This window comes from Rana temporaria, chromosome 2, assembly GCF_905171775.1.
Source record: "Rana temporaria chromosome 2, aRanTem1.1, whole genome shotgun sequence".
NCBI lineage: Eukaryota > Metazoa > Chordata > Amphibia > Anura > Ranidae > Rana > Rana temporaria.
Genome location: NC_053490.1, coordinates 26,058,372 through 26,073,147, shown reverse-complemented (window position 1 = coordinate 26,073,147; position 14,776 = coordinate 26,058,372). Strand labels below are relative to the sequence as shown.

Here is a 14,776-nt window from a genome sequence, read left to right as displayed (position 1 = left end):
TGTGTCAAAAGTGTCCGAAGTGTCCGCCATAATGTCGCAGTACCGAAAAAAAAACCGCTGATCGCCGCCATTACTAGTAAAAAAAGAATATTAATAAAAATGCCATAAAACGATCCCCTATAACTTTTGCGCAAACCAATCAATAAACGCTTATTGCGATTTTTTTTTACGAAAAATATGTAGAAGAAAACGTATTGGCCTAAACTGAGGAAAAAAAAAATTTTTTATATATTTTTGGGGGATAGTTATTATGGTAAAAAGTAAAAATTATAATTTTTTTTTTAAATTGTCGCTCTATTTTTGTTTATAGCGCAAAAACTAAAAACTGCAGAGGTGATCAAATACCACCAAAAGAAAGCTCTATTTGTGGGAAAAAAAGGACGCCAATTTTGTTTGGGAGCCACGTCGCACAACTGCGCAATTGTCAGTTAAAGCGACGCAGTGCCGAATCGCAAAAAGTGCTCTGGTCTTTGACCAGCAATATGGTCCGGGTCTTAAGTGGTTAAAGGTCTAGTTGTCCTTCACTTGTTCTTCCATAGATGTTTACAATAAAATACCCAGAACTTGCCAATGTAGAAACGTCTCTCCTTTCAGCCACCACTTGTCCTTGCAACAAAGAGCTGGAGGTCAAAACATTGTTCCACCATCTAGATAAAAATGTTTATGGTCTGGAGGAAATATTGTCACCTACTTTTATAAAATGATGTCAGGACAAGGACATTTCAGTGTCCTGAAAACGTCTCCTCCAGCAATTATTTCAATTTGGGCAACTGGAGAGATAATTATATACTGACAGGGGTTGCTGCAGAGGGTCATAATTGATTGTATAGTGAGGTGAGGGGCGCTATATCAAAATAGTGGATGCGTGTCACAATGTGCGTTTGAGTAGTACACAGTGTAACTGTGTACCCAAATCTATGTGAAAAACCAAACAGATTATAGTCTAAACTCTATAAGTACAATAGTGCCAAATGCTGTGGAAAATAAATAAAATATATAAAAAAAAAAAAAAAAAAAAAAAAAAAACTTAAAAGAATGTCCAGCAAATAAATAGTTAAGTGCAAAATGGATCCAGTGTTGTATCAAGTCCAGGTGCAAAATGCAAATAATCCAATCCCAAATCGCAGGGAAAAGTGCAAATGCTAAAGTGCTTGTGAATCTTCAAAATAGCCAAAGTGCGAGAAAGAAGTGATCCGCCTTCACCTATAGGTCACCAGAATAATAATGGATGGCTCCTTACCACACGGTGTTGACCAGATTACTTAAAATATGGTCGATCAGGCTTGTTTTAAATGAGGATCAGCAGGGTCTCATTGGATTCCAATGTCAGCAATTGCAGCAAATGGTGTACCAAGAAAGGAGAAGAGATACCACCATAGTGTAAAACCATTTAATATACAAAAGTTAAAATTACAATGCCAGATGGCCTCTTACTGTTGCTGGTGCCCGTTCCCGGCACTGAGGCTGTAGGTGGTGGGGATAGTAAGACAAGATAAGAGATGGCCGCGTCCTGGTCCACTAGCGTGCGTTCCACCGCTAGTTGTCCATCAACCAGTGAGACCGGAAGTGCGTGGCTATGCGTGTGCGCTCGGATACCGCCTCGACGTCACGTTTCAGTTAAACCGTCTTCAGGAAGCGTATCCAGCACACGCAACAGACATCTATTATATAGGTCTGTTTATCAGCCTGTGGGAGGGGCAATCGGCAGCCTCTGTCCCAGTTACCAAAGCTCACATATTAAACACATTATGGCTGTGCAAACTGTCTCCAATCATAAATCAATACATACATGTATCCGCTCGCTGCTTAAAATACCTGAAATGTATCTTTGGATTCTTATTTGGACGTGTTGAATTTGTTTAAAACTCTGGCATTTTTAATATGCTATGCAATGGGTCCATAGTGTTCTGTGCGCCATCTAGAGGGGTTATGTGGTATTGTGCAAAATAGCACCAGTATTCTAAATCCATCTAGATGCAGTGCGTTTTTAGTTCTCCCAGTTATATTATTATTTAATATGTGTGCCATTTGCGTAGCCTGTAAATTAGTTAAAATAGGTTATAAAATAATAAAAATTAATAAAAATTATACAATCCTACTCGAGTAGTACAAGGAGTGTGTATGTAACTTTAGTTGTAAAACAATCAAAATTCTACACTCCAAGGCTCAGGTGGTGCAAGGAATGTGTGTTTTCCCTCTACCCTTTTGTTTTGTGTGAGCCCAATTCAAGATGGGTTGGCCGATGGGTGATGTGCAAACTGCCCAGCCCCTTGGAGTGGGGATCTCCCAAAGTCCTCTGGGTGTGTGTATGGAATGATGCACTAAACTGTTTGTTTGCTCACCCCATAGGTCTGCCGTTCACGCATCAGTTAAAAAACAATTAAGGTCAAGCTCTATATTGAGCCCTAGTGGTCGCATAGTCCTTAGACGATGTATCCATTGAGTCTCGTTCTGAGATACTGCCTTAGTAAGGTCAGTACCACGCCAATGTTTGGTAATCCTATCAATTCCATAGAATTTTAACAGACTCGGGTCCCTGTTGTGGTACAAGTCAAAATGCTTAGACACGCTGTGTTCTGGGTACCCTTTAATTATATTGGCCACGTGTTCGTTTATTCTGACTTTAAGTTCGCGGGTAGTCCGGCCCACGTATTGCAGAGTGCACGGACATTCTAGGACGTACGTTACAAATTTGGAATGGCATGTTATCAATGGTTTGATAGTGAATTCTTGTCCAGTTACACTGGACGTGAACTTACTGATCTTTTTTCCTTGCCTTTTTGTTTTCTTACAGGATCTGCAGCGGGTGCAGTAGTGGAAGCTGGATCCGTCCAGGAAAGTGTGTGGCTTTTCTGGAGGATCTGGGACATTGGTGGCTACCATATTTCTCAGGCCTGGTGCTTTCTTATAGATAAAGGTGGGATGTTTCGGCAGGATTTTGACCAAATCCATGTCTTTTAAAAGTATAGGCCAAAACTCTTTGACAATTTTCTCCACGCTTCTATATTGCCTGTGGTAACCTGATATAAAAGGTACATCTTCTTTTCTGGGGGGTCTCACTCTAGTTTCCAAGAGGGACTCCCTATCCATTGCCAAGACTTCTTGCTGCGTTTTCCACAATGCATTTTTGGTATAACCTTTTTCTATAAACTTCTCAGTTAATATTGCGGCTTGTAGTTCAAAATCCGCAACATCATCGCAGTTTCGACGGATCCTCATGTATTGCCCTTTTGGTATTGCACCCAGCCATTTTGGGTGATGGCAACTTGAAATAGGCACGAATCCGTTGCGGTCCGTTGGTTTAAAATACGTTTTTGTGAGGACCCGGCTGCCCTTTTTCGTTAGCGTAAGGTCCAAAAAATGGCTGGAAGTCTTACTGGACTCTGCTGTGAAACTGAGACCGTAGTTGTTGGTATTCATTTTGGATAAAAATTGTTCCAATGATGCTTGGGGACCTTCCCAGAATAGTAAAATATCGTCTATATACCTTCGGTAATATATAAGCGATGTAACATTGTCCTTAAAAATGGTCTCTTCCTCCCATCTGTTAAGTACCAGATTAGCTACACTGGGGGCATACCTGGCGCCCATTGCGACTCCTTTGATTTGCTTGTAGAAGTCTCCCTGGGCCCAGAAGTAGTTGTTTCCCATAGCTATTTTAAGACCCTTCACCAAATATCCAATTTGGGCTTGGGGTAATGAAGATTTTTCTTCCAAGGCCTCCTTTACTGCCAGAATTGCGTCTGCTTGCCGGATGTTGGTGTAAAGCGACTCTACGTCTACAGTTACCAACCACGTTTCCTCTGAAACTGTGATGGATGCTAACGATTTTATGAGTTCTTTGCTATCCTTGAGATAGGCTTTGGAGAAAGAAATCCAAATATTCTCCCACTCTGGAATAGAGTGATCCTATCCCACTGATGATGGGTCTTCCTGGTGGATGGGTCTTGTTTTTGTGTATCTTAGGCACAATGTAAAGGACAGGTGTGCGAGGTACTTTGGGCACTAGATAGTGTGCTTCTTTTTCCGTTAGGATGCATTGCACCTTCCCTTCTTCCACCCATAGTGAAAGTTCTAATTTAAGTTTACCCAGCGGATCTCCCGAGAGTGGTAAATAGGTGTCAGTAGCACTCAGAAGACGGTCGATCTCTCCATAGTAGTCCGCCCTCTTGAGTATGACTACCCCTCCGCCTTTGTCTGCTGGGCGTACTACTATGTTTTTATTCTGTTCCAATGCTTTAATTCCCTCCATCACCAATTTGTTACTATGAGTGGTGCGTTTAATTTCCAAATCTTGGATTTTCCCTTGCACCATACTTTTGAAGACTTCCACATGATGGTGAGTCCCTTTTTGTGGATTGAATACCGAACTGTTTCTTAACCCGCTGTGTTGGAATCCTGTATTTTCTGTTTGGGGTTCATATGTGGTTTGTTTTGAAAAATGTTTTTTAATGTTTAATTTTCTCACGAATTTTTCCACATCTATGAAGGCCTCGAATTTATCCAGGCATTTGTTTTTTTCCTGCATAATTGATTTACATGATAATATTATATTTTAAAGCCTAACTCCTGACAATTTTATTTGTGTTTTAGAGTAAGGGAAACTCCATCCCTGTGCCATCAGATAAGAAAATGAGAGGAATGGGTGTCAATGGGACAGAGAAGCATAGATAGTAATAAAGACCCGATAAACATTCCAAACTTTCCTTAGGGAAGGACTGGGCTGGGGCAGGGGAGCATTTGGCCCCAGGGCCAGTCATAAGAGCTGGTGCCACCGAGTGGAGGTACAGTGGAACCTCAGATATCGAGTAACGCGGTTAACGAGCGTTTCGCAATACGAGCACTGTATTTTTAAAAATCGTGACAAAACGAGCACGATTCATGCCAAAAAGATGTGCAGTACCGCTTTTGGCCTGAGGTGGGGGGGGGCGCCGGAGCCAAGCAGAGCCGTACGTCGCCGACCGCAGCCAATCAGCTCGGAATGCACGCAAAGGCCCGAGGACAGCGCGGCTGACCTCAGCAAATCTCGGGTAGTAAGATTTGCAGAGGTCAGCCGAAGTGTCCTCGGGCCTTTCCGAGTCTCTCGTTTCCATTGGCTTCTATGGGGAAACTCGCTTTGATATGCGAGTACTTTGGATTACGAGCATTCTCCTGGAACGGATTATGGTCGTAATCCGAGGTTCCACTGTGTTATATAAATCAAAGCTGGACTTGCAGTCAGTGAACCATGATGGGCATTAGATAGATACCTCCTCCCTGCTCGTAACTCATAGCTTTTCGAAGAGGGAAGTCTTTCTGCACCAACTTCCTTTGCAGCTCTAAGATATCATGTGACTGAATGCTGAAAACCACAGGCTAATACTGGAAGATGTGAGAAAGTGTGTCCAGATAAATCATGGCCTTCAGAAATGCCCAACCTCCATTATGCCCACCAATCAATGGGGCACCATGGCACACTTTGGAGGGTACACTTTCTCGAAACCACTAAAATCTGTTGACAGCAACGTGGTTTTGCACTCCCCCTAGGCCAAAATGTTTCAGTCCTACCCTTTTTGTTGTTGATTCATTCTCCGTTACAGATATTTCCATTACTACCTGTCTATGTGACTTCTTATCACCAGAATTAAAATTCCACAATGGGGAAAAGGGCAGCAGTAAAATCCTGGCAAACCTGAGTTTTAAATACACAGTAAATGGCATTGTAGAAAAAAATATATATACAATACTCATATAATATATTACAGTGGTACCTTGGATTATGAGCATAATTCGTTCCAGAAGAATGCTTGTAATCCAAAGCACTCCTATATCAAAGCGAGTTTCCCCATAGGAAATAATGGAAACTCAGATAATCCGTTCCAGTGGCACTGCTAGTGTATGCAGTACCGCATGTAACCAGAAGTGGGAGGTGCCAGAGACATTCAGAAGCACTCAAAGAGCACTCGGAGCCGCTCAGATGCACTCTGAGTGTTTCCCAGTGGCTCCAAGCGGCTCTGAGTGTCACCGGCGCCCTTGCACACTGTTGTGGAAATTTTATGAAGATATATTTAATATGTATTGTCATAGTGTCTCCCAGTGTTAGTACTCCCGCAGCCCACTCTAAAGAGCTGACTGGGGCAGACTGACGCTGGTTAAGTCCCGTCTGGTAGTGGGAAACTTCCTGAGGTTGGAGAGAGGTGTTTGCAGAGTGGGGGTATGTCCGCCAGCGAAGGGCCCCTGTGCGATGCACAAAACGATCGTCTGGATGGGATATGTTAACTCTGCAAGGACATTAATGGTTATGGGGGGGATGAGCGCTCTCGTCTTTCTTTGTGTCTGATCAGCACATGGCAGGACGCATAGCGTACACCGGCAGATAACTTCCCATCCACAGGAACGGTAGTATAATCCAGGTATGCGTTGTTCTCTAAACAATGCAGAATAAGGATTCATACCAGCGGTAATAAGGGAGATTTTGAATTGTCATGGTCAGGGAAGAGCGTCCATGGTTGAAAGCCATGCGGCTTCCTGTGTTACAGGAAAACCATACATGTTGTCCCTGCCCAGACACGCCCATAAGACTCCCCTAGTCATTATTCCTTGGTTGTTTGTATAAACTCATTTCCTGTGTGGAGGTAATTTCCTGTGTGGAGGTAATTTCCTGTGATGTAATTTCCCATGGAGGAAGCGATTGGCTGTTGGAGCCCTCACTTCCTGTTTGTCATTGCTTTTGTTGTGTTTGAATAAAAACCAAGGACGGTGCTGGGGAGAGGCCCAGAAGAGCATGATGCTGAGAATGTAAGCTGTGGTGATGTCTGTTTACTTGGGGATATACGGGAAACAGAGTGATAGGTAAGATGCATTACACCATTAGACGGAATGTGTGCTTATTAGCACAGGAGGTATGGTTTACGCACAGCGTACAGCCATATTTCCATGACAACCTCTGGCCAAATGCGGTACTGCACACCCCAGAGGCTTGAATCCTGCTCGTTTTGCGAGAAAAGCAGAGTCAGGATTTAAAAAAAATAATAGCTCATATTGTGAAACGCTAGTAAACCGTGTTAGGCCCCGTACACACGTCCGAGGAACTCGACGTGCCAGACACATCGAGTTCCTCGTCGAGTTCTGTGTTGAAGCCGCCGAGGATCTCGGCGGGCCAACTTTCCTCGTTGAACAACGAGGAAATAGAGAACATGTTCTCTATTTGGCCCGACGAGTTCCTCGTCGGCTTCCTCGCTGAAAAGTGTACACACGACCGAGTTTCTCGGCAGAATCCAGCTCCGATCGAGTTTCTGGCTGAATTCTGCCGAGAAACTCGGTTGTGTGTACGTGGCCTTACTCGCAATCCAAGTTATTACTGTATCTCAAAAAAAGTTTGAATTGCTTTTCAGGTTACAATAGGAGAGGTAACGAGTTTTAAAGTTCAACTGTGGCCTCTCGTTGAAAAAAAATAATGATGCATCATTTATTTAAAAGTGCATCTGCACTCACAGTTTTCCCGTAGTCTCTCTGCAAAGTGCCACAGATACCTGTTGACCTTGCCAGTGAAGACCATTTAATGTGCCTTCCTGTGATGGAGTGGCAATGATGCTGCACTGCTCCTGAATTTAGAGCAGAGTTGTCACCTTCAAGTTGGCTGTTCCTGCTTGCACTACAGTGGGAGAAGATGTTGCAGGGAGCATGGATATCTTTAATGTCTCTGTTGAATCACAAGACTGTAGCTTGTCAATCAGAACCTGGCCACACCTAGTCCAGCCCACTGCTTTCTGAATTGACAGTACTGCCTCTGTTACTAAAATGCTCCCACTATGAACTGCAGTGTCTGAGAGGGGGAGTGTGTGAGACACAATTGTAGGAGGATTAGGTTCAGTCAGGGAAGGTAATGGATGTTTTATATTTACGTTATGAGGCTTGTCTATCACATAATAACTAAATTTGCTACTTGCTTATACTGTCATACAGAAGCCTCTAGTTGTAGGATTTACTTACCCTCTACCTAAAACTTTCTATTGATTAGAGAAAAAGACAGAGGTGGTTAGAACCTCTGTTAGATATATATATATATATATATATATATATATATATATATATACACTATTAGCCGGATTCAGGTAGAGCGGCGTATGTTTAAGCCGGTGTAACGCATCCCATTTGCACTACGCCGACATAACATAGTGAGGCAAGTACAGTATTCAAAAGCACTTGCTCCGTAAGTTACGTCGGCATATCGCAAATGGGCCGGCGTAACCCCGCCTAATTCAAAGTAGGCATGTAGTGGGCGGGCTACATTTAAATTAACCGTGACCCCATGTAAATGAGGGCCGTTTGTACGGCGCATGCTCAGAATCACGTCGCAAATACTCCCTACGTAAAGACGCATGCTCAATGCTTTCGATGTGAACGTAACCTACGCCCAGCCCCATTCACGTACGCTTACGTAAACGACGTAAAATACGACGGCTGTTCCGTCCATACCTTGCATGGGCTGCGCCATCTTTTTGGTGGTTTATCTTTACGCCGGCGTATGTCTTACGTAAACGGCGTATCTTACTGCGACGGGCGTACGTACGTTCGTGAATCGGCGTATCTTGCTCATTTACATATTCGATGCGTAAATCCACGTACACGCCCCTAGCGGCCAGCGTAAATATGCACATAAGATAAGACGGCGTAGGAGACTTATGTTGGTCGTATCTTGGCCAAATTTTCAGCGTATCTGGTTTCCAGAATACGCTTAAATATACGACGGCGCGCATTCGGATTTACGACAGCGTATCTACTTATACGCGGTTGTAAGTCTTTCTGAATCCGGCTATATATTACCAAAAGTATTTTGACGCCTGCCTTTACAAGCAGCCCAGTCTTAGTCTGTAGGGTTCAATATTGAGTTGGCCCACCCTTTGCAGCCATAACAGCTTTAACTCTTCTAGAAATGGCTGTCCACAAGGTTTAGGAGTGTGTCTATGGGAATGTTTGACAATTCTTCCAGAAGCGCAGTTGTGAGGTCAGGCACTGATGTTGGCTCGCAGTCTCCGCTCTAATTCATCCCAAAGGTGTTATATCGGGTTGAGGTAAGGACTGTATGCAAGCCAGTCAAGTTCCTCCACCCCAAACTTGCTTATCCATGACTTTATGGTCCTTGCTTTGTGCACTGGTCCAAATCATTTGGTGGAGGGGTGATTATGGTGAGGGGTTGTTTTTCAGGGGTTAGGCTTGGCCCCTTAGTTCCAGTGAAGGGAGCTCTTAAAGGGGTTGTAAAGGTTTGTTTTTTATTTTCTAAATAGCTTGCTGTATGCTAGTGCATTGTTGGTTCCCATCGGTTAGGAATCCATTGGTTAAATTTAAAACAAGATTGCTTTTTTTTAACCTATAGATAAAGAACCTATGGGGCCCACACACGATCGGTTTTGACTGATGAAAACGGTCCATCAGACCATTCTCATCGGTTTAACCGATCGTGTGTACGAGGCATAACAGTCTATTGGTAGGGTTTACATATATTTTAAAAGAGTCATGGTTGGAGTTTTTACTGTAAATGAATTCCTACTTTTCATTTCTGAATTTGGCTCTGGAGCTAACAAAGGTCGGGGACATCTGATAGGTAAGAATACAATGCGCTGTCTATAAATTCAGCTGTTTGAATTGCTGCTCAGCATGATAAACGCATTCAAAATCTGTTACTCATTTTACTGTATCACAGAATAGAAACTGTTTCCAGGGGAGGAATTGTAAGATTGTCTTATTGATTCTTCGGAATAGAGAGACATTTTTATTCCTTTCGAGGAATTAATTATGTCATAGAAGAATAGAGAACACAGCTACTTTATGAAGAACAAATCAGGCTTTGATTAATCCACTCTGTGGGATCAGTAACATCTCTTTTCACGCTCTCCGGTCTTGTTCGCACTTTTTGTCCTTTGTTTTTGCGTTTAATAAAACATTTTTTTGTTCTTTTCTTTACAGGAGGACAAGAAGACTGTATTCTATCCTATGAGCCAGTGACAAGACAGGAGAGTAAGTATACGGCAGAACTTTGTACCTACACCTATTCTCTGAAGAAAAAAGCCTTGGCTGTCACAGAGACTAAGCAAAGCGGAAACACTGGGAAAGCATCAGGCCTGGTTCATTGAAGCCTTATGCCTCGTACACACTATTGGAAATTCTGATGGAAAAAGTCAGATGGAATTTTTTCATCGGTTATTCTGACAGTGTGTATGCCCCATCTGACTTTTTCCATCGGAAATTCCGATGGAGTTAGAAAGAGAGCATGTTCTCTTTTTTTCCGACGGAAAAAAACTCTATCGGAAATTCCGTTTGTCTATATGGAACTACGGTAAATACGCATTCTGCGGAAAAAATTTGACGCATGCTCGGAAGCATTGAACTTAATTTTTCTAGGCTCGTCGTAGTGTTGTACGTCACCCCGTTTTTGAACGCGTAAAGGGGGGAGGGTGGGAATGGAGGAATAGTTGCTGAAGCTAAATCCAGAACAAACCCGCCCAATTAAAATATGGACTAAAAAGGCAAGGTAAACAGTAATGGGTAAAAAAGATGCATTAACCACTAGCCGACCGCCCACCGCCGTTCTACGTCGGCAAGTTGGCTCGGCTGGGCGAGAGCACGTAGTATAACGTCCTCTCTCCCAGCCGCCACTAGGGGCGTGATCGTGCGTGTGCCCGGTGGGCGCGATAGCCGCCGGGCACACGTGATCGCTCGTTACAGAGCGGGGCCCGGGAGCTGTGTGTGTAAACACACAGCTCCTGGTCCTGTCAGCAGGGGAAATGCTGATCTTCGGTTCATACAATGTATGAACAGAGGATCAGTGTTTCCCCTAGTGAGGCCACCCCCCCCCACAGTAAGAACACACCCAGGCATACTTAACCCCTTCCCCGCCCCCTAGTGTTAACCCCTTCACTGCCAGTGGCATTTTTATAGTAATCCAATGCATTTTTATAGCACTGATCGCTATAAAAATGCCAATGGTCCCAAAAATGTGTCAAAAGTGTCCGAAGTGTCCGCCATAATGTCGCAATACCGAAAAAAAAATCGCTGATCGCCGCCATTACTAGTAAAAAAAATATAATAAAAATGACATAAAAATACCCCCTATTTTGTAAACGCTATAACTTTTGCGCAAACCAATCAATAAATGCTTATTGCGATTTTTTTTTACGAAAAATATGTAGAAGAAAACGTATCGGCCTAAACTGAGGAAAAAAAATTTTTTTTATATATTTTTGGGGGATATTTATTATAGCAAAATGTAAAAAATATTCATTTTTTTCAAAATTGTCTCTCTATTTTTGTTTATAGCGCAAAAACTAAAAACCGCAGAGGTGATCAAATACCACCAAAAGAAATCTCTATTTGTGGGAAAAAAAAGGACGCCAATTTTGTTTGGGAGCCACGTCGCACGAACGCGCAATTGTCTGTTAAAGCGACGCAGTCCCGAATCGTAAAAAGTACTCTGGTCTTTGGGCAGCAATATGGTCCGGGGGTTAAGTGGTTAAAGGGTATTGATGAACACGAAAAGGGGGGAGGGTGGGAATGGAGGAATAGTTGCTGAAGCTAAATCCAGAACAACGTTTTTTGAAGGTCAGAATTTGGTGTGTCCATGTCTATACAAGACAGCTTGAACGGAATTCCGTCGGGAAAAACACGTCAGAGTTTATTCCGACTTAAACTCTGATCGTGTGTACAGGGCATCAGATAAGAAAGGAGTAAATATCTGTGGGTACGACCTAGCAGAATCAGTGCTCTGGGCTATACAGATTGTCTGTATCTCTATATAATGTAACTCCACAAACTTTTTTAATAGCATTTGGATTGTCAGCTACTTTTTCAGGCACTGTGAAATCCAAAGGTTGTGGTCTCAAAGACTTCTGTGATGTCGCTCAAAAGCAGAGACCAACTCAGCCTTGTGGAAGTTCATTTCAGTAGTAAAGAAGAAGTTGTTCTGAAAGAGCTTTGAAAAGTCTCAGTTTCGTGCCTTTGAAACTTTATCTTTCCTTTATTTGAAGTCAGCGAACACAGCAAATCACGGTTACTGTGGTAACTCCAGCTATGGGAACATTGGTTGCCACCATACCGTTGACATCTCGTGTACTGGAAAACTGCATCCCCAGGTTCACAGCTGTAATATTTCTGTAATGAACCGAACTGAAAGATTATTGTGTGCTACTACACTGTACTAGGTTCAGCAAGCAAGAAGATCTGGCTCTACAGTGTTTAGCGGGAGATGTTGAGAACAGTTGTCTTGGGTTTGTTAATAGGAAAGCCACACTTGACCATGTTGTTGAGTATCTGGAGCGGGTCTTCAGTGAAGTGATCACATTAGCAGAACTGGAAAAGATATTATGAAATGATGAGGCAACAAACGAGGTAAAAGGGTGACCTTGTAGAGGTGCTATAAGAGAGCCTCTTGACTTTGTATATTTTTAGTACCAATCATTCCTACTTACACCTCACCTTATGCGCCTTTGCCCAATTAGGCTGGCTAAAAGCACTTCAGACTGCTGTTCATTGCTATGAACAATCACTTGTGTATCCGAGACTAAAGCATGCTTGCTTAAAAAAATAAAAATATCTTTTCCTCCTTGCAGAGGAAAAAACAGTATGAGGCAAGTTCTTTTCCGTGATCACAGTGATTGGCTTTCACAGTGATTACATGATTGGAAAATGGTCCTCCTAAAAGCATGTGCCCGTCAATAGAATATCTCCTAAACTCAACTCCCTGTCGAGTCCTGTAGAGCAGGGGTCTCCAAATTGCGGGCTGAGGGCCAGATGTGGCCCTTTGCTAGCCTCTATCTGGCCCTTGAGGCAATATTCCTCTCACTGATATGAGGCACTATTCCTCCCACTGACACCAACAATGGGGCCCTATATCTGCCACCGTTAACAATGATGGCATACTACTCCTATTGACCAACAACCCTAGGGCCATATTTATTTTCACTGATGCTGGGCCCATGACATCTATTGCCCTTGCTGGCCACAATCCGGCCCTTCTAAAGTCTAAAAGACAATAAGCTGGCCCTTTGTTTGAAAAGTTTGGAGACCCCTGCTGTAGAGCAGTGGTCATCAACCCTGTCCTCAGAGCCAACTAATGCCTTGTACACACCAGCGGAATTTCCGACTTTAAAAAACAGACGGAAGCTTTTCATCGGATATTCCGTCCGTGTGTATGCCCCATCGGACTTTCATCAAAGTTTCTATCGGAATTTCCATTCGTCTGGATGCAATTCCGACGGACTGAAAACCACGCATGCTCGGAATCATTTTTCTCAGCTCGTCGTAGTGTTGTACGTCACCGCGTTCTTGGCGGTCGGAATTTGGTGTGAGCATGTGTATGCAAGACAGCTTGAGTAGAATTCCTTCGGAACTCCGTCAGAGTTTATTCCGACGGGAAAAACGGTCGTGTGTACAGGGCATAACAGGCAAGGTTTGCAAGATAACTGAAATACATGACAGGTGATAGTATTTGCTGCTCAGTGATGCAGTATTCCAGTCTGCATCTCCCCAAGATAATACTTAAAATCTGGCCTGTTAGTGGGTCCTGAGGACTGGGTTGATGACCATTGCTGTAGTGACATAGAGGTTGGAGGATGGAACTACACCACATGGCAGGGGACACAAGTACATGGCACTTCTGGAAGTGTTGAATGCTGAAGAGACTAATGGAGGCTGCAGTGCTGGAACAGAGCAGATGCGGGAGACATGGACCATTGGAGAGGTGAGTATAAGAGCTCTTCTATTTCCGGTAGCTGCACTTAGGAATATTTTAACCTAACAGGGTTTCTGTAACGAGATCCTTGCTCGCTTCCGCTCCCCCGACACTCCTCTGCTACTAGTGAGTCAGCTTGCAGATCGCAACGTCTGATGGTTCGGTCCTCCAAGGCTCCGGGATCCGAACTACAGCTATGTGCCGTTCGGATTCCATTAGAACAAACACCAGGCAGGCTGTATGTAAGTTCAAACAGGAAGACCTTTATTGGAAGTACACAACACACTTTTATACAGAATTTGGAACATTCCGCCCCCAACAACCGCTTTCCTATTGGTCAATTGTAAAGTACATGTAGTCCTCCTTCAGGTCCTCCTTAGCCATGCAAATGAGGACTTGAAAATGAGTCAGCAGGGATTGGTCCAATAGCTTGATTAGAAGGACTGTTATGTGTAATGAGACAGAAGCCCCAGGGGGCAATCAATGTACACAATAGCCAGACACAGAACAATGGAACTGTCTGGAGCCTTAAGACAGGGCAGAAGACCCCCCACTGTGTAACAGATTTCAAGGAGGAACACTTCCGCATTCCAAGGTCCATGACAGTTTCTTTAAAGCCCAGCCTTTCCTCTGCTCTGCCAGTATGCTGCAGAATTGGACCTCGCTGTATGGAAGCAGTGGTCTCTTTGCGGAGGTCTGACAACTCCTCCCCCATGCAGGGCCAGTCCAAAAAAGAGAAAACATCCAGTGAGCGGCAGTTGTGTGGACGAAAATGCCTTGTTGATATCAGAGATCAGAGAAGAAAGGCAACAGTAACTCAAACAACCACTCGTTACAGCCAAGGTATACAGAATATCATCTCTGAACGCACAACACATCGAACCTCGAAGCAGATGAGCTACAGCAGAAGAAGACCACACCGGGGGCCACTCCTGTCAGCGAAGATCAGGAAAATCAGGTTACAATTCACACAGGATCACCAAACTTGGACAATAGAGGATTGGAAAAACGTTGCCTGGTCTGATGAGACTCAATTTCAGCTGCGACATTCAGATGGTCGGGTCAGAACTT

General features: G+C 43.6%; 1 protein-coding gene across 5 annotated transcripts in view; it reads left to right on the top strand.

The window, feature by feature from the left end:
- DLG2 (discs large MAGUK scaffold protein 2) overlaps positions 1–14,776 on the top strand; it is a 2,211,856-nt gene that overhangs the window by 2,172,881 nt on the left and 24,199 nt on the right. For all 5 annotated transcript variants that reach the window (XM_040339977.1, XM_040339976.1, XM_040339980.1 and 2 more), the window contains one exon: positions 9,946–9,996. In XM_040339977.1, the coding sequence (XP_040195911.1) occupies positions 9,946–9,996 (51 nt within the window). The remainder of the gene's footprint in view (positions 1–9,945; positions 9,997–14,776) is intronic.